This window comes from Fopius arisanus, unplaced genomic scaffold, assembly GCF_000806365.1.
Source record: "Fopius arisanus strain USDA-PBARC FA_bdor unplaced genomic scaffold, ASM80636v1 scaffold00160, whole genome shotgun sequence".
Taxonomy (NCBI): Eukaryota; Metazoa; Arthropoda; class Insecta; order Hymenoptera; family Braconidae; genus Fopius; species Fopius arisanus.
In genome coordinates this window covers 161,184-179,784 of record NW_011887899.1, presented here as the reverse complement: position 1 = coordinate 179,784, position 18,601 = coordinate 161,184, and the positions used below count along the sequence as shown (strand labels likewise).

The following is an 18,601-nucleotide window of genomic DNA, read 5'->3' as shown; positions in this document are numbered from 1 at the left end:
AGAGTTGTAATACCACAGAAAGAATAAATTAGAGAGTAAATTAAAATAAAGTGAACGAAAAATGGATGCAATTCAATTGAATGTTAGAATTACTATTGACTGTGAGAAATGAGCAGTGGATAAACATTATTATTTGTTAAAAAATGATTTATTTGTGATTTCTCCAACTAATCTCCAGTCATCAACATATGTACATCTTTTTCAGAGGCAATCATCTTGCCAGTCCTCTCGGTACCAACGATTCCAGCAAGTTGCATGGCATCGTATTTGCAATACAAAACCGTAACAGTCATATTGCTCTCAGTTCCAGCTTTAGGGTTCTGATTAGCTTCGTGCATAAGATTACACATTTCAGAGTAAAACCCAGGAAAATTGGGAGGAGCAAAGAAGATGATATGTCTGATGCCCTTAACCCTTATCCTCCTGAAGAAGTGAAACCTCTCAGAGTAGAGTAAAAAATTGGCATCGCTGTGAAAAAACATATCCCTAGCCCTAGCCACTTTGGCATCCCTCGTATACTCGCAGATCTGGACAAAACTCAGCTCCTCCTTCCTGAGATAATTCCTGAGCTTCACAAAATCAAAGTAAGAAGGTACAAATATCAATGTATGATTCATGATGCTGTCTTTATACTCAGGCAGAATCTTGGAGACGAAGTACTCCATTCGTGCCTCGATCGCCTGTCCATAACTGGATGCTTGGAACTTGTGAAAAACCTGTGGCAATTGCACTGCGACTTGACAGACACTCCCTGAGGTACAGGAATTTGCCACCCTGACCTTACCAGCGTAATTCAAGCACTTTTTATTGAATACTGCCTGGATTTCTGGCAGTTGAATGCTGGAGAAAATGAGGGTCTGCCTGTAGTACTTGGACCAGCCATTAACACTCCAGCTCCTAAGCCTTGAAAAATCAGTATCGTGTGGCTTTCTGGGTTGGAGATGGAGATGATCCAGGACGTGGATCAAGTGATCCCAGTTCTGCATGAAGAATAATTCTGTCTGGTCCATTATCAAGAGTTCAATCGACGCCAGAAAGTCGTAATCTCTTTCCTCCTCGCCCTCAGCTCCCACAATCATCCTCATCCCCAGGACAGAAGAGATTATAATGTCTGAGGAGTAAAAATCCGAGTACAACTTCAACGTCTTCTTGGTCACTGCTATTCCAATCTTGAATGTGTCATCAGTGTTTCCCCTGAACGTCTGCTCGTAGTCCTCAGGCTTTGGGTTCTTCTTGGGCATTACTATCTCGCCTCCACCAAAATCCTCGAGGAATCTCTTTTTGTTTGCGACGGATCCCCCTTTTTCTTCTCCAATTAAAATGGAAATCAACAACTCAACGATCTCCAAACAGGATCTCCTGAAGGGAACTATTATCAGGATCTTAGGACGTACTAGTCCCTGATCTCGATATTCATCTGGCACTTCTCCCATCGATGATTTTGAGGATTTTGAGAGCTTCGCGTTGTGGTGCAGAATCTTGGTCCGTGTCTTCAGCAAGTGGTTGACTGCGTGAAGACAGTAGACGAATTTGATTTCATTTTCGTTTGAGAAAGTCCTCTCAGTGTAGAGCAAGTCCTGATAATTATTTATTATCGAGAGCAACTCTTTCTGGAGTGGAGTTAGGGGAGTAGGATTCGTCTGCAGATGATCTTTTATGTTGGGAAAGTTAGCTCTCGTAAGATTTCCATGGATTTGAGATTTTATGTACAGTTTGTCCCAGTCGACTTTGGAGATTATCGAAGGAATGATTCCAGGTTTCGCTATGTTTTTAGATTCCAGGGTTTTTGCTGATGTTGGGGTTGGTGGGGGATCTGAAATCTTTGGGATCTGATAAATTAGCTTTCCCAAGGTGGGCCATGTCAAGATTTGAGACTCGACAGGATTCTGAGAAGACAGGAGCTCATACAATTCATCCGGTAAATCGTGATTCAGGTGGAGGGCAAAAGGATCTTTTATCATTCCTTGATCCTCACGGGACGTTTCATCGTCCTCTTCGTCCTCTTCTTTCACCTCTATTTCGATCATCTCTCTGTCAGCCATTGCTTCCTCATTTTCTTCTTCACTCTTGCCTTCATTTCCATCTTCCCTCTCTTCATCGATTTTTCCCTCTTCTGTTTCCTCCGCTGACAGATCATCCCTTTCGGAATTTAAGTCTTCTTTGTCGCTAGTTTCCTCCTCATCTTCAGACTCAGACTCAATAGCTATTTTATTTTTCTTCTGGGAACTGTTTGCAAACGATGAGAGGAGAGTCTTCATGGGGTTCTCTTCTTCGGAGGAAGATTCAGACTCATATCTACGCTTTTTCGCCTCTTGTTCTTGTAGAATTTTTCGTCTGTTTTCTATCTCCGCATTTTTTACGTCACGATCTTTTACGTACGAAGCCTCTCGCAGATTGAATTTTCCCTTTTTCTGTTTTGGTTTTGGCTTCTGGAATTTTGAATTGCGACGATCTCGTTTGCCACCACGAACCGGTCGTTTACCTCTTGCCATTTTTTCATCACCGATCTGAAATAAATAATTATTAATAATTATTAATAATAATAAGTCATAATTATTCCAAAGAAGTAAAACATATTTAAGAGATGACACTGTAATAATAATTATGATAATACCCACGTGCTCTTGTTGTCACACCACAGAAATTATTTATTAATTCAATAGCAAGAGGAGCAGATGAGTTATAAATGTTAGGACACTTTTAGACACACGAGGGGTTCTATCCGCCAATAGACTTTGAATAATTATTCATCTTTTAAATCACGAATTAAGGCCAATTACCGATAATTTGATGTAGGCAATTGCACGGTAATGAGAGGTTATGTAGGGAATGTTGACAGCGCCAATATATTTTAACTATTCTTTCCAACCATTTTTATAAACCAGTATAAACATCATATAACGTCACCCAATATTTTTAAATCTTTCTTTGAAATTATTTTTAACTGATAAGTTAAGAGTAAATCAATCACGTGTTATGGAAGGGTTAAAAGTATTTTTCGAAAACAATTTCCTTGAGTTATGAAAATAGTCAAAATATGGATCTAGATTTTTGAAAATTCATCTAATTCCAATTTTAATTCATGCAACAATTAATTGCAGGAGAAAATATTAATAATCGATAAAAATTCAAAGAGACGAAATTATTTCCCCGAATTATTTTAAGCATTAAAAATAATATAAGTTACTTAAAGAAACTGAACAAATAAATTCTATTAGGAAAAATTCCTCAGTAAAATTCTGTACATCATCTTGGCAAATATGAAATGATAATTATTCACCGTATATTGAACTCAACGTTCCTTTATCTCGTTAATTTTTTCCTCTTCACAAGATAAGTGCACTGACGTTAATTCTGCGTAATTCTAATTTAATGTGAAAAACGAGGAAGAAAAATGCAAATCGAAAGATTTCTGCTGCTGAGGATTAGCATGAAATGCAATAAACTGACTGATTATCCGTAATTTCTGGAATTCGATTCACAGGAAGGGAATATTACATATGCTCAATTGGAATAACTTGTTACGAGAAATAAAGCCTTGGGAAAATGGCATTGGGATTCTGTACAACATGGAAGTAACCAAGTGCATACCGGATGTAGGAAGGAGACAAACGAGATTAATTAACCCTTCTGTCAGCTTGTGTTCATCTACCAGCACCAGTCGCTTTATTACGACACAGTTATATTTTGTGCGTAAATCCACTCCAAAGAGATCGAATTTCGTAGTCTTCCATCGGAAATTCAAAAACTCAGTAAATATTCATGACTTTAATTAATATCCGGAATGAAAATATTAATGCGATAACATTTTGACTGAAAAATTATAAATATTCATTTTTCCCTGTTTCTTAGAAAATCAGAGGAGATTATAATTACCTGGGAATTCAATTACCTATACAAAAAAGTTTTGTTTTTTTATAATAAATTAATGAAATTGTGGAACTTTCGGTGACTATCAGTTTCAAACTCTCGGCAAAAATCACGCATTGATTACGAATTGATTTTCGTTAATTGCATCAAAGAAATTGAATTTTCTTTGTTCTTCGAGTCTAGAAAAAAGGGAAAAGTTTTTCTAAAACAGTACGCCCAAAAATGTATTTTTGTTTACATTAATGATTTATCCCATTTCATTCCCTAATTATTCACCGTAACGATAATTTATTTCCTCAAGCTCAAAAATGTATTTTTAGACAATTTAATTGAATTTCTCCTATTTTTTTTATCGTTTTGCTCTGAGTGTTCCATTCGAAATAATCAAAATCGAAAAATTAACAATTTTCTCTAGCAAAATCTGTGATGCGCGCGCATGGCACCCCCACCAGATGCCAGCACATCCGACTTTCCAACACAATTGCAAAGAAAAAAAAAATGAAGAAAAAGCCATCCGTGTGTTGCATCCTCTCGTATAATATATCTCTCAGGGGGAGCCGAGGGCCGAGGGCGCTTCAACGTTAAACCGTGAAACAAAACGTCGTTAAAATTTCAGATTCAGTTCATCTCCCCAATAGCGTGTGTCCACCCGAGCAGAGTCCCCAGGACACCAGCAAGATCTTATCGAGTTTTTTTTAAAATCCCAAGGAATAGCCAATTGACACAAAGCTAGTTCTCCAAGAAATGTGGTGATGCGGTGACGATGGGTGCAACGAGTACCCCCCTGAGTAATTGAAATTAATTGAGGATCAGACAATCTTCGGAGGACGGTAGAAATTTTTCACTCCCTCAAACTGTTCTGCCTGACACAGCCCCAGGTGAAACAGTTTTTCGTGTCTGATGAGAAACTCCATTGAATATTTGGTGGTAAGATGGCTGTGCAGTTGGACGGCGGGGGGAAAGAGGACTTGAAAACACAATTTGTAACCCGCGAGGGTACATACAGACTCATGACACTTTCTGAATACTCAAGGCCAAATAGAGTTGGTAACACGGATACAAGGGGTAGTGCATCAGTCAGAGTGTCATTTGTTACATTACCAGATTCAGCCGATCCCAATGGTACACTGGGTCTTGGTGATCGAATGTGTTTCAATTTTGGAAAAGAATTGTATGTTTATGTTTATCGTGGGATAAAAAAGGTAAGTCACTCGTCAAATATCTGACGAATTACTTCCACTATTGTATTCCATCTATTTACTTCACCAATCGACAATATATTATTTTTGACATAACCTACAAGTTCAGACTTGAGATAAAAATGACTCCATCTTTGACTGTAGAATCGTCACACCTATTTACAAAGAATAGGTGAATTGACTCGGTATTTTTCATTGAGCTGGAACTTGCCACTCTGTCGGTGATGAGTTTTATGGTTTTTAGAGGATTATTACAAATAATGGAGGAGGTGGGAGCATTCCCATGGGAAATTGATGATTTATTGTATGATTGTTAGCCGGTGGACCTGAATAAACCGGTGGACAAGAAGCTGTACAAGGGGACGAATCCAACGTGTCACAATTTTAATCAGACCACAGCAACTGCTGAGATAGCACCACTCCTCGTTGGCTTTTCAACTGGTCAGATACAATTGGTCGATCCTATCAAGAAGCAGTTGAATAAATTGTACAATGAAGAGGTAGGACAATGGAACTAGAGATGCTAGAGATATACGCCAGTTCGTTTTCCATTTTTCCAAAACTTCTTCTATTATTGATGATATCTTATACAAACTCTTACACTTTTTAGACATCAATGAGGAATTTTAAATTACTAATTATCTTTCCGCTGCTGAATTCATTCAGATACATTTTTTAAATCTTAATTTCTTCATTAATTCATCCAATTTATTTGTATAAGAAAAATATGATGATGTATAATCTCCGATTGTTCCAGAGGCTGATAGATAAGACAAAAGTGACGTGCATAAAGTGGGTGCCAGGCTCGAGAAATCTCTTCCTGGTGTCCCACAGTTCTGGTCAGCTGTACCTCTACAACTTCGAGTTGCCCTGTGGTACAATGCCCCCTCACTACCAACCCTTCAAATCGGGAGATGGTTTTGCAATTCACACGTGTAAAACAAAGTCGACGAGAAATCCCCTGTACAGATGGGTAATTGGTGTTGAGGGCTGCTGCATCAACGAATTCGCCTTCAGTCCGTGTGGGGCAAACCTAGCTGTCGTCTCCCAGGATGGATTCCTCCGAGTATTTCATTACGACACAATGGAGTTGGTGGGTTCAGCGAGGAGCTACTTCGGTGGTTTTTTGTGTGTCTGTTGGTCACCAGACGGTCGTTACGTAGTGGTGGGAGGTGAAGACGATCTGGTGACAATCTGGAGCTTCAACGAGAAACGAGTTGTAGCGAGGGGCCAGGGGCACCACAGTTGGGTCAGTGTTGTGGCATTCGATCCCTTCACCACGTCTTACGGCGAGCCTGATCCCGATTTTAGTGGGTCTGATGACGAGGCCATAACTCACATCAATCACACCAATCACTATCACGAGAAGAGCAAGAGGACGTCGACAGCCTCGCAGGGTTTGAATTCCAACAGAAACTCTTGTGGCTCTGAGCTGAGAGTACCTGGAGGCACTTGTTACAGATTAGGAAGTGTATCTGAGGACACACAATTATGCCTGTGGGACATCACTGAAGATGTTCTCAGGCAGCCAGTTTGTGCCAAGCAGAGGGCCTCCACTGCTGGATCTGGAAGCTTTACATCATCAGGGAATTTCAACAGTGGCAATGGCTCTACGTCAAATCACATCAATAGCAAACACAATAACATGAACAACATCTCCAAGGACGAGAGAAATGACACAACAGCTAGTGTTGCTGTGTCAACCGTTAATTCATTAACACAGAGATTTGCTGGTCTTGGTTTTGGTGATAGAAAGGGTGATAATCATAAGAGAAACTTTAGCTTACCATTGAAAAGTACAAGTACGAGTAATAGTAATGTACAAGTGCAAAATAGTGGTGAAAAATCAACGACTAATGGAAGTAATATGAGTAGTGTCAGTGGTGGTTACGGTGGTAAAAAAGTTAGTTCTGTGATGGATGATCCAATGAGATTAATTGGTACAGCTTGGTGTCCAAGATTTGATGAGTGTCCTGTACTTGAGCCACTTGTTTGCAAAAAATTGGCACAGGAGAGACTGACTGAATTAGTTTTTAGGGAGGATTGCTTCGTTACTGCTTGTCAAGATGGATATGTTTATACTTGGGCAAGACCTGGGCACATGGTAGGTCCTCTTACTATAAGCAGCACACTGCACAGGCCACATCACCATAGTAACGTACACACTAATATCAATTCTATGCGGCTTAATGATCTCTGATGGACAATTTATCCAGGGCTTTCTCCACCGGTTATTCAGTCTTTCCAACGATAACTTCATTTTTTTTTTATTGTCTTTCTGTTATCCTCCAATATTTCGGGCAAAAACAATTGCTAGGGGATTATTCAAACTCAAAATGCAATAGATACAAAATTGCAAGTAAATGATTCATCTCTAGGAAAATGTCGACAGTCTTTGAAGTTTTTTCTACTAACTATTTTTACAGAATGCTTTTCATTAATATTGAAGAATAAGGGAATTTTCATTGGGGGAAAGTAATTCATGTACTATTCATTTGCTGATTAATTATTGCAGTTATGTCTTAATGTGGACGTAAATTTCTGTGGGAAAAGGGTTAGAAAAAAAGGCAAATGATGAATATTCGAAGCGATAAAAATGACAAAAAAAACTAGATAACGTTGGGGAGATAATTCAGCCGGGCCTTAATGACTTTAATTGAAGGAGGGTGTGTACTCGAGGTATAGCTGAGACTTCGGCTCGTTTTTACTTTGCACTTGTTTTTTAAGTGGGAATTATTTTACTGAGCAGCGAGATATCTATAACAAACTGTGTATTGAATTTTATTCAATTGTCCGAGGTTTTCTTTGGATTTGAAGTGAATTTTTGAATTTGGCGAATATTTGTAATAATAATTTTTATGCACGAGGTAATTTGATCGTGAGCTGGCAATTTATCGTGATTAGTTTTTTCTCGAGAAGCTGTTCTTTGTTGAGATAGAGGTTGAGGAGCCAGGATGGAGACTTGAATTGGTTTTTTTTTCTAAAGTGAAATTTCATGGCCCGAAAAAAAGACTTGTTACTTCCAACTTAAAACGATAATTAACGAGATAAATTGATGCAAAAATTTAATTGATCAGTTTATTTATAATAATAGAATAACCAGAGAAGTCTTTCAAGTTTCCATTTGCTCACCTCTCCCTAATACAGTGTTTAAAAATGTCTGGATAATCTGGTGAGAATTTATTTACACATTTCCCACTGAAACGATTTCCGAGGTAATTGTACACCTCTAGAATCGATTCTTCCGTTTATATTTTACCACTTCACTGAATTATCCATTATTTGAAGGTTTTCCTTATTTTTCATGTTAAAAGTATTAGATAGACTTCTAGGTATTTATCCAAAGTGCGATATTGCGTTGGAGAGACACTGCAAGTTTCTTCGTCTCAATTATTTTTAATTAATATATATTTTTCTGAGAGAAATTCATTAATTAGTGATGTACGTGGTCGTGTGCCATTTCTAGGAGACAAGGGGCGGGGGCATTAGATGTTCAATCATGCTCATTTATCCTGGGCTCATGACCCATCACTTTAAGAGTACATCTGCATTAAATGCGCTATTTTGTTCTTTTAGTTGAATGACTAGGAGATTTACATCTGATTAGCATTTTAGTTTTCTTTCCCCACCCTTTATTCTCCTTATTCGACTTATCAACAGGGCAGGCCCCTCTAAATGAAGAGAAGGAAATGATCCAGACATTTTCAAAATCCCAAACTCTTGCACAGAGTATTTAGTTTATAGAGATTAGAAGAAATGTAGTGGGAATGCTAGGAAATTTGTTCAATACTATTAATTATAATACATCCTCCGCCCCCATTTATCATCCATCAATTTGTGACATTTAATTCTTTTTGTTAAAATGAATTTGCATTGTTGTAAAAAATTAATAAATCGTGAAAACCAAAAGAAGAAGTTGAGAAGAATACTCAGATAGTTTTTTTTTATGTATTATAAGTTGAATGAGTCCAGTTGCTTGCTTCCCTGCTTGAAATACTTATTTTGTTGAGTGAATGCGTTACGAGAGCATCAGTCCCATTTTTTTTATAAAAATAAACTAAATTAATTAAATAACGAAGTGTTAAAATGAAAAAGTCGAATTGAATATTTTTATTAGCTTTTGAAATCTTCATTTATCTCGAAAAATATAGACTTATGGTGGGACGTTAGAGGACTTTTTTGTAGTGGATTAAATTTTCAAACAAAAAGGACTCCTGATATTTCCTCCTAAAATCAGTACATTTTGAGATCAATTGATGTTTAACGCAACAGTAAAAATTGAATTATGCCAGAGAATGAATCAGTAAAATTCTCGTTTTTATAATAAAATAATAGTTTTGTCAATTGAATGAAATTTCGAATCTGTTATCTTTCCGCTTGAATTTATCTCTGCACTCGGAAAAAATTATTTTTGCCAAATAACTATTTATTCATACACTCTCATGAATATTTGTGGAAATGCCGGCAAAAAAAATGTTTTTCCCAGTGAGAGATTTATTTCGATAGTCAAATCTCTCGTCAATGATTTATTTATTAATGAATGAGTCGTGTGCTATGGCTTTGCGGGATAACGTGGATGGCCGCTACTCCCATATTTATCGCATGGTACGTATAAATTATTATTTCCTTCCTTTGCCGTTTATAATTTAGTTTGACAAACACATTAGCTTGAAATCGTTTGCACATTAGCTTGAAACCAACGAGGTGTAATATTTTCTTGTGGATATTAATTCCCCTGTGAAATCCAATGGATGAAAATGAGTCAGTCAGTGAGTTTGTTGATGAAACGGGGTGAATTTTTTGAGGTATAGAAGTGATAAATATATTTTTTGCTGCAGCCAGGACAACAAGTCCTGACAGTTCCACACATTGTCAGCCCTGGTGAAAGTGGTGGGACAATAGTATAGCCACAGCCTGAATCACCGATAAACACATCAACCATTGATGACAGAAATGGTGATAATTCACACACATCATCAGGAGCTACAGGAGTTCAATTTGCACCACCAACAACTCATCGTCATCTTTATTACGTATGGCCGAGCGAGAACTACTCGAGTCCAGTTTAAAAATTTCACTGATTTCAACAGCAACAGATGAATATTTTTTTCCATCGAGTCAATGCGTCCAACCAGAGAGTAATTCATCGAATGATCAACATATAGTTTAAACCATTTTCACATGCTTTTGTACAATTTTTTAAGTAAAACGAAACAAACGAGAAATTATTACAATGTTGAGTGGCTATTATAAATATTGAACTGAATCAATAGATTTTAAAGAGCAAGGAGAGAATTCGAAATGTGAATCGTTGTATGCCTGAAGTGTAATGGTTATCATTCCATCATTTGCTTGATAGTTAGATATTAGTGATTGCAAGAAAATGAAAAACGTCAATTTATAGGAGAAATTATGAGTCTTTTCCTAAAAGGTTTTGCAACGCTATCCCTCACCCATAGAGATCGATTGATTATCAAAATAACTGTCTGTTAATGAAATGGAATATTAATTTGTTGATACGGCGCAGCTCAATGAATCTGTTAGCACAATTTTCACAAGAGATTGATAAAAAGGGAAATCGCCACTCTTAAATTGCCTTAGTAAGATCGTAAGTAAAGAAGAAAAGAATTTTAAGATTTATGTAACGACCAAGTTCTTCATTTTCTCACGTTTATGATTATAGGAGCAGTTGAGTATTTTTTAGCTTAAAAATGGTCGACGTTGAAATTTGTGAGAGAATCGACGGGTGGAAATCATGAGGACATGATAATTATTGGGAAATTACATTTTTGTCAATTTTTTGTAATCTCTGGTTTGAAGTTTATCATGCTAGTGTGAAAATATTTCCAGAATTGGTTTTTAAATGGTATATCAGAGAGCACTTGAATGGTCATAAGAAAATAATGATGAAAATTAGGAAAAACTGTTGAATGTTGGCAGATGAAGATATTAAATCCAAGAGATTTCCCAAATTTATAGAAAAGGCATCTGCAACATTAAACAGTTCATTTTGATTCTGTATTCTTTCACTTTTTCATTATTATTTTTTTAAAACCACTGAAGCGGTTTTCGCAACAACATTTGCAACCTAAATCTTAAACTATTTTACACTAACGAGATAAAATTCAAAGCAAAGATTACGCTCGATTGACACATTTAATTTAAGAGACTCCCGAAAATGTAATTTTCATGGAAAATCACTGAGACGTCCTCGACTCGCTTTATTGAAATTTATAATGAGTATGCCATGGGCATATGACCAGTTGAAGGAAAATAAACGAAGTGAGGAGTAGTTTCTGCACCTGAGGGCTATGAGATTTTTCTTTCAGTTTTGGGAGACTGAGTAATTGAGGGAGTGCATGGAAATAAATCTAAAAAAATAAAAATAATTCTTAGGGTATTCTTCGATAATCCTATGGTTCTCAGGTGTAATTAATGTATTATAATGGGCAATGGGGCGAATATGGCAAAGTATATAAATGAATTAAAGAAAAAATTAGGTACTTATAAAATATCCTAAGGATAGACAGTATTTCAAATAAGATATTCCACAAGGCGATACTTCATATACATTTATTTATAAATAAATTACCAAAAAATTGATAAAACCAGATGTTAGATCGATGATGAAGTTATAAACTTTTGAGTAGACTAGTGAACTGATTGTACGATTTTATCGAGGGCATTTTCTATTAAAATTAACAGAAGGAAAAAACAGAAAAAAAAAATAAATTAATGCCAAAGTGTACGAAAAGCTGATTAATTTTCGTTTTCCAATTTACGCGGGTAAATTGCGTTTCCATAATTAACAGAAGCATGACAAAGAGAGCTAGTACAAATTATCATATTTTTTCATATACCTGTTGCCATGTAGTTGAGATTATTTACATATTTAGTTGAACTTTACATAGTTAATCATTATATTGAATTAGTAGTAGGCCATTATTATTCACTGTAATTGAATAATTTGTTTTGTTTTTTTTTTTTTACTTTCGTACTCGAGGTTTCGTCTAAAAGACACTTCTCAGCTCACCCCCCCTCCAACTCTGTTCGTAAGAGTGAATTCTTTGTAATTGTAAATGGATGAAAAAAAAGCAAAACATTTCATTGTTAATTGGGTTTCTTCATTTTCCTGGCAAAATCCAATATTCCAGTGATTTTTTGATTAAATATTTCCCATAGACTTCTCAAGGTTTCTGAAATAAAATAAATTGTCGTTTAGAAAATACCTCAGCCGAAAAATAGGCTCATCAAATCGATAAAAAAGTATAACATATTAAATGGCAAATTTTTGAGGAATACTTTGAGGCGGGAGATTCATAATTCATACGTTTCCGCGGGTTCTGTTCAAGTTGAGATACTAGGTTATACACGCAATCAAAATAAAAGACACCGACATATCGAGGAGAAGCAGAATCTTCGACTGTTTCTGTCAGTCTGACATAATGAAAAATTCTTCGTTACCTGAATATTGAATAAAATTTGAAGAAAAAATTTGAGAAATTTATGGTGCCCTCTGAGAAAGGAGAGAACTAAAAATCGGAAGAAATGGAGGGAAAACAACATGACAGCAATAAAAAACGAAAGGTAACAGCAATTATCCTCCTAGGAAATTTGATTCTTATCAATTATTTACCATTTGGATAGCCAAGAGTATCCAGTGGAGCTCCCGCAGAAAAACGAAAACGAGTGGAAAATAAAGAAAATTCTACACCGAACAGTTCCCAGAACACGAAAGAGACTATTTCCACCGATAGTCAAAATACCTCAGCATCGAATAGAGAAAGTCATTCAAGTATAGACGCAAATAATAGAGAAACTAACAGTAAAAAGGACGTAAATAATTCACAACAGTCTGCGCATTCCTCAAATGATTCTCTTAATCAGCACACGAGGTAATAAAATAAATAACATATAAAAACTTTACTTTTCTGAAGAAATAAAGACTTTCCGCTTTAAATTTAAACTTATTGCTTTAGCATACAAGCTATCAATGACGAGAATTCACAGAGAACGAGTTCAACTGAAGAGCCAAGTCCCCCAAAAAACAGTCAGGACACGGAGCCGTCGCCAACTGGAACTCAATCCGTGGAAGACGTGGTCTGCACGAAAATCTCTCACACGGAAAAAATTCCGGAGACTCCCCCAAAAGAGGAGAACGGAAAGAGGATAAAGTTCAGGGATCAGAAGGAATTGAAGAAGAGAAAGACTGAGGAATCGACAGATCAGGACGATCCCCAGACGTCTGGGGAGGCCTCTCAGAAGGCCCGAAGGAGACGAAGATGTATTTACGGCAGCAAATGTTACAGGTACTGTCAAGGGAAAATTTATTTATCAAAGAATGAAATCATTCGAGTAACAATTCATCTCCCTAGACGAAGTTCCGATCATCTAGCCGAGTTCAGTCATCCTGCAGACGACGATTATGAGATGAAGAACGAGCGTCCAGAGTGCAAATTTGGTTCTAAATGCTACAGGAGAAACGCCGAGCACTGGAAACAATTCAGCCACCCAAAAACACAGAAAAGACGTTCGACAACCGCCAGATCCCAGCGTTCAGATGACTACTCCGATGCTTCCTCGGAGGAAGAATCCGTCGACGAGTCCGAATTCGATCCTTCGGGACTCGATGAGAGTACAGATGAGGAGCAGGAATATGAAAGCGATTTTTAAATCTGATAGAAAGAGCTTCGTATTGTAAAAATCGTACCTGGTATACACACATTTACAAAACATGAATGATTTTTAGACAATAATTACTCGTAGCTTTTCCCCATTTACCCATTTATCTTCCTTAGAATCCTTGATATCCCTCATCATCTTCTGTTGGATACTTTCCAGCAGCACTGATGGCCACTTCTGCCAACATGTGCTTAGGAATCTCTGAGCCCCTGACTCTAATCATGTAACATACGTTCTCCATTTTCCATAAACTCTGTTTTAACGTGTAGACTTTTTGGTTGATCTCCTTGCCAGCGATTCCATAGCACACTAGAAATCCCTTGTACATCTCCCTGACGACGTTGCAGGTCTGAAAACAGCTGGCAATATCCCCAGAGGCTAAATTATTGATGCATTTTCTCATTAACTCCCCAGTGAGGTCAGCAATTCCAAGAATGTACTCCGTTGGGGGCAGAAGCGTTCTCACAGTTCTGACTGGATCTTTTGGAGTTGACTCCCCTGTCTCTGGGATTCTGTACTGGAATGTTTGGTCGAATGTCTCCCAGTGAGGGAGGGAATTGTCTGAGAGGTAGTGGTAAAATGTCACAGCCTCGATGAACTCCTGCAGTCCTCCTCGATATGCCCTCAAAAATTGGTAAGGGTCTTGGCCCTCGAGCTCACAGGCTATTCCCTTGAATAATGAATTCCTCAAGGTCGATATTCGACTCTTTGCCTCGGTGAGGATGGACTCTCGTTTCGAGTCCTTGTCAATCGTATGCAAAAGGAAGATTATTCGCTTGCTTTCGATGGTGATGTCTCGGTTGATCTTTACGATTCTCTCGTAACGATCATGTTTGGAGTCCAATTCCAAGGAATATCCTCGAAATTGCTGGATCACTGGGTTGGCCTCGTCGATGCTCTCTAGAACTTCACGACCTTTATCTCCGACATTTATCTTCTGCTTGGTCGAGTGATGGTGGTGACGATTTCGATGAGCTCCACTCGGATCTATTAAGTATTCCACGAAATTACGCAAATCCGATTAAATAAATTAATCAATTAATGAAATATTCTGTATATTTTCTAGGGTTTATTGAACACTTCAGACTATTATTCTAGACGAAATATCTTGGAGAATAAATTAATAGAATAATAGAATAATAAATCATATGTGTTTACAATTATAATAATATATATAATATAAATGAGAAAGTTCCTCACTTCGTGCTTCAGACATTCTACGAACTCCTTGAATCCCTGATGATTATTGAATTCGATGTTTTTTCTATTGTTGAGGTTCGATTCCGACAGTTGTTTTGACAGCAGAAGTGAGTTTTGAGGTTAAAGCAGTTAGAAGAACAACAGTGAAATGCAGACAGAGGGCGAATATCCGAGAAAAACACGCGTGTCTGCTCCGTCTTTTACGACCATTGCTTAATAATCTCTCATAAACATTTAGCCACTTGAAATAAAAAAATGACAGATAGCGAGGATGATGTTCCCCAGCTGAGTGCCTCCACCTTGGCAGCTCTTCAAGAATATTACACAGAGTTTCAGGAACGACAAGATCAACTGACCAAAATGATGACCAAGGGTCGAGTAAATCTCGAAGAAAACGACATTGATAATCTCAATCTCTCCGAAGACTGGGTATAAGATTATGAGATTCATATGATTATTATATGATTATTAAATAAAATTTTGTGATGTAACTTTTCTTCTTAATTGCTTGATAGCAATTAAGTCAATTCTGGTACGACGACGAGACAGTGGACGTCATCGTCAGAGGTGCACTCCAAGGTACAGAAGCCGATGGAAAAATAGCCCTTATATCCTGCCCCACGTTGTATAAATCACTGAAGAGACAAGCTGGGGGTAGAACAGGTAATAAAATCAATGAACATTGAAATTTACTCCAGCATATGATTATCTAAAATAAAGAAAACTGCTTTTCTAAAATTAATTATTAATTACTTTCTGATTTCAGTAACATTATTCGAGTATGACACGAGATTCTCGATGTATGGGGCAGATTTCGTTTCATACGACTACAAATCACCCTTAAATCTACCACGAGAAATGTCGAGCATGTACGATCTAGTAATAGCAGATCCTCCATTTTTATCGGAGGAATGTTTAACAAAAACTGCCGTTACCATGAAGTTTTTAACTAAGAGGAATATAGTTCTCTGTACAGGTATAATTTATTCTATTGTGTGTTTTTTCTATTATTTCTTTTCGCCGTTTCCTATTATTTTTATCATTGAATGATTACTCTAGGTGCTGTAATGGAGGAGTTGGCTGGAAGACTCCTGGATGTTCATAAATGCAGATTTGAGCCACACCACAGAAACAATTTAGCAAATGAATTTTATTGTTACTCTAATTTCGACTTCGATAAATCGGTGCAATTACATTGAGTTCAGGGGACAAAGTAGTTGACATTTTATTTTTTATTGAGGAAAAAGTATCTGAAATATCTATTTTGCTCTATTTTTACTGACTAGAGATATTTAGAGTTTTGAGTTATTGAGATGAGCGTTTTGGGCGAGTTTTATCGCATAACTGGCTGTTCCAGGGGCTGTGCAGACTCCGTAGCCCCCATGACCGTAATTATGCACCACCTGCAAGCAATTATTAACAATTATTGCTTTTACTGAAATTTTTCTTCTCTACTGAAACCGATGATTTCCAATTGAAAACCAATTTGGCAATTAACTAGGATGTGTTCCATTTGCTTATCTTAAATTAGATTCAAAATTTATTAGATAATATTTTCATTGGAACGTACAGTAGCAGATCTACGTCCATTTGAAATTTTTTCAACTTCCACTCTGACTCCTCCATCCCTGTGGGGCCTGAGGCCTACTAGACTCTCGATCAAGTGTGCATTCTTAAGTGAAGGAACCAGGGCAGTGCACCTGTCGTGAATGGCTCGAGTCTCATGAGGACATGGGGATGCTCGTGTCGAGTCGAAGTTTCTGGATCCACCCAGAGTACAAGATCCATCTACTCCAGGGATGATGTACGTGTCGAGGTCTCCGTAGAAAAAGGTCTTCAGCCATGGAGCTTTCACCTGTTAAAATAATCATCTGAAATGCTAATCCCTGAATTATTCTCTAGTAATTATGGGGGCAATTATAATTGAAATGTTTCTCTCATTGGATAAATGGAGCAAAAATAAAACCTTCAACACTTGTCCTCTTATGGGAATCATTCGCCTATCGCCACAGAGTTCTCGGGCCCCTAGCCCTGAGCAATTTATTATGACGTCATACTCATCTATTAATTCATTGATATTGTATAATTTCCGTTGGTAGAATTTCGTACTCATTGCCTCCAGTCTACAACACGTGATAATTCATTATTTTTTTATTCGAAAAATGAAATGATTCATCGTACTGTTCAATTACATTACAATTCAATACTGAGGTCTTACTGATTTTTTGCCCATGGAATGTACGACTTGCATTGTATCATAATTGTTGTGAAGTACGAGCCGTATTTCCAGTGGCCTCCAGGTAATTTCAGTTCCTCCTCGGTGACACTGCGATAATGGGGGACCAATGATTCCATCCAATGATTCTGTAGCAATAACATTCATCGAGATAATAATATTCATTAATAATTCAATGATAAAATCTTCACAGATGTGTTCGGGCTATTAGTCCACGTCCTTTCCTTTAATCCTGATATTTATTAAAGTGAAGTGGATAACAATGGATTTAGTGATATTTACAAAGAGTTTAATGAGAATTATTTGTTTTAACAATGCAAATAGAATATGTTCAGTGCAAACCTTCACCGCAGCTGGTCCTTCATTAGAGAAAATATATCCGGAGATTTGGACGACGCCAGCAAGAGCTGCCTCTCGACTTTTTCGAATTTCATCATAGAATTCATAGGAATCGCTCACCCAATTCCTTCATCCAATGAATAATAACATAAATCAATTCAAGAGGTTTAATGACATTTATATACAACGTAAGTATGGATTTGTCAAGATAATGAGAAATTGATTGTTCTCCTTTATTTGAGTAATGCAGTTGATATTAATTTGAGTTGTAGACCCTGCTAAATTATCTTTTGTTATGACTTGACTTCTGAATTATTTTTGGGCCCAAGTTACAGTACTGATAACACACCTTGTTATCTCCTCGTTTGGTCCCAAGAAAGAGTTTCCAACTCTGAAAATCCCTGCAGCCACGAAACTCACGAGATCCTCGTAATTCTCAGCATAAATACTGATATCAGAATTTCTCCATTCTCGTTTTAATTTCAGAGCAGTTGTTATTCCAACCACACCTCCACCAACAATTGCGACTCTCATTGCAATGAGTGTTGGGTAAAAGCTGATAAACGACTGATAGTAAGGTCAGTACAGAGCAAATGAGAATTTTAAATTTCGCAGCTAAGTGCATCATATACCGCGCACGATGCTCGCGCATTCCATTTTCATGTAGCGACGATGCGAGTTACGCTATTTCAATAATAAACTATTGATTGTTGATTGCAAAAACTTTTTCAAATAATAGTATACGAGCAAATCGATTATTCATTATCGTAATGCTTTCTCTTTTAATTGGCAAGGTGAAAAATAAAATTTGATGCATTTTTGCGAAGTATCTCGTCAAGTGATTGCCTCAATTATTATATTAAGGGCCGGGTGGACTATCTATCGAGCGTCATCTTTTATTTAAATTTTATCTTTTTAACCTAAAATACATAAAAATTTGGGATAAGTTTTGAGGTCACGAAAATCACTGGAGTTGGCATAAAAAAATAATGAAAAAAAAGAGGAGAAAATTTTGAAGGGCGCTAAAGAGCGATATTTATGAAAAGGGATTTTCCAGGTTTACAAAAAAATAATG

The 18,601-nt window shown here is 37.1% G+C and overlaps 6 protein-coding genes across 7 annotated transcripts; 3 read left to right on the top strand and 3 right to left on the bottom strand.

Moving 5' to 3' along the window:
• Window positions 1-49: 49 nt before the first annotated feature.
• On the bottom strand, window positions 50-2,861 carry LOC105272321 (digestive organ expansion factor homolog). Its single transcript, XM_011314394.1, has 2 exons — window positions 2,619-2,861; window positions 50-2,507 (listed from the first exon to the last, which is right to left on the bottom strand). Exon 2 carries the CDS (start codon window positions 2,490-2,492, stop codon window positions 168-170), a length of 2,325 nt encoding a protein of 774 aa, XP_011312696.1. The 5' UTR covers window positions 2,493-2,507; window positions 2,619-2,861; the 3' UTR covers window positions 50-167.
• Window positions 2,862-3,647: 786 nt separating this feature from the next.
• Window positions 3,648-11,553, top strand: LOC105272320 (WD repeat-containing protein 20). Of its 2 annotated transcripts, XM_011314393.1 has the most exons (5): window positions 3,648-3,752; window positions 4,286-5,072; window positions 5,387-5,569; window positions 5,827-7,173; window positions 9,908-11,553. In XM_011314393.1, exons 2-5 carry the CDS (start codon window positions 4,803-4,805, stop codon window positions 9,974-9,976), a joined length of 1,869 nt encoding a protein of 622 aa, XP_011312695.1. In that variant the 5' UTR covers window positions 3,648-3,752; window positions 4,286-4,802; the 3' UTR covers window positions 9,977-11,553. The 2 variants fall into 2 exon arrangements, with proteins under 2 accessions (XP_011312695.1, XP_011312694.1); XM_011314392.1 differs by lacking the exon at window positions 9,908-11,553 and having other exon boundaries at window positions 3,651-3,752; window positions 5,827-8,997.
• An 860-nt stretch (window positions 11,554-12,413) lies between these two features.
• On the top strand, window positions 12,414-13,840 carry LOC105272318 (aprataxin and PNK-like factor). The gene is made up of 4 exons (XM_011314389.1): window positions 12,414-12,656; window positions 12,717-12,964; window positions 13,049-13,378; window positions 13,445-13,840. Exons 1-4 carry the CDS (start codon window positions 12,618-12,620, stop codon window positions 13,740-13,742), a joined length of 915 nt encoding a protein of 304 aa, XP_011312691.1. The 5' UTR covers window positions 12,414-12,617; the 3' UTR covers window positions 13,743-13,840.
• Window positions 13,736-15,043, bottom strand: Trax (Translin associated factor X). Its single transcript, XM_011314391.1, has 2 exons — window positions 14,952-15,043; window positions 13,736-14,738 (listed from the first exon to the last, which is right to left on the bottom strand). Exons 1-2 carry the CDS (start codon window positions 14,965-14,967, stop codon window positions 13,864-13,866), a joined length of 891 nt encoding a protein of 296 aa, XP_011312693.1. The 5' UTR covers window positions 14,968-15,043; the 3' UTR covers window positions 13,736-13,863.
• Window positions 15,044-15,188: 145 nt separating this feature from the next.
• On the top strand, window positions 15,189-16,164 carry LOC105272316 (N(6)-adenine-specific DNA methyltransferase 2). The gene is made up of 4 exons (XM_011314387.1): window positions 15,189-15,380; window positions 15,467-15,614; window positions 15,718-15,927; window positions 16,011-16,164. Exons 1-4 carry the CDS (start codon window positions 15,207-15,209, stop codon window positions 16,148-16,150), a joined length of 672 nt encoding a protein of 223 aa, XP_011312689.1. The 5' UTR covers window positions 15,189-15,206; the 3' UTR covers window positions 16,151-16,164.
• On the bottom strand, window positions 16,082-18,112 carry Daao1 (D-amino acid oxidase 1). Its single transcript, XM_011314388.1, has 6 exons — window positions 17,876-18,112; window positions 17,530-17,653; window positions 17,170-17,315; window positions 16,918-17,074; window positions 16,522-16,806; window positions 16,082-16,354 (listed from the first exon to the last, which is right to left on the bottom strand). The coding sequence occupies exons 1-6, from the start codon at window positions 18,058-18,060 to the stop codon at window positions 16,244-16,246; spliced, it is 1,008 nt and encodes a 335-aa protein (XP_011312690.1). The 5' UTR covers window positions 18,061-18,112; the 3' UTR covers window positions 16,082-16,243.
• Window positions 18,113-18,601: the final 489 nt, after the last annotated feature.

Bases quoted from the DNA above. Each gene is read 5' to 3' on its own strand.
- LOC105272321 (XM_011314394.1), bottom strand. From the start codon at position 2,492: ATGGCAAGAGGTAAACGACCGGTTCGTGGTGGCAAACGAGATCGTCGC.
- LOC105272320 (XM_011314392.1), top strand. From the start codon at position 4,803: ATGGCTGTGCAGTTGGACGGCGGGGGGAAAGAGGACTTGAAAACACAA. The intron at 5,073-5,386 runs GTAAGTCACTCG...TATGATTGTTAG, and splicing joins TTTATCGTGGGATAAAAAAG to CCGGTGGACCTGAATAAACC. The intron at 5,570-5,826 runs GTAGGACAATGG...CGATTGTTCCAG, and splicing joins ATAAATTGTACAATGAAGAG to AGGCTGATAGATAAGACAAA.
- LOC105272318 (XM_011314389.1), top strand. From the start codon at position 12,618: ATGGAGGGAAAACAACATGACAGCAATAAAAAACGAAAG. The intron at 12,657-12,716 runs GTAACAGCAATT...CCATTTGGATAG, and splicing joins ACAGCAATAAAAAACGAAAG to CCAAGAGTATCCAGTGGAGC. The intron at 12,965-13,048 runs GTAATAAAATAA...TTATTGCTTTAG, and splicing joins TCTCTTAATCAGCACACGAG to CATACAAGCTATCAATGACG.
- LOC105272316 (XM_011314387.1), top strand. From the start codon at position 15,207: ATGACAGATAGCGAGGATGATGTTCCCCAGCTGAGTGCCTCCACCTTG. The intron at 15,381-15,466 runs GTATAAGATTAT...ATTGCTTGATAG, and splicing joins TCAATCTCTCCGAAGACTGG to CAATTAAGTCAATTCTGGTA. The intron at 15,615-15,717 runs GTAATAAAATCA...TTCTGATTTCAG, and splicing joins ACAAGCTGGGGGTAGAACAG to TAACATTATTCGAGTATGAC.
- Daao1 (XM_011314388.1), bottom strand. From the start codon at position 18,060: ATGAGAGTCGCAATTGTTGGTGGAGGTGTGGTTGGAATAACAACTGCT. The intron at 17,654-17,875 runs GTGTGTTATCAG...CATTGGATGAAG, and splicing joins CCAAACGAGGAGATAACAAG to GAATTGGGTGAGCGATTCCT. The intron at 16,807-16,917 runs GTTTTATTTTTG...TTATTTTAACAG, and splicing joins TAAGAGGACAAGTGTTGAAG to GTGAAAGCTCCATGGCTGAA.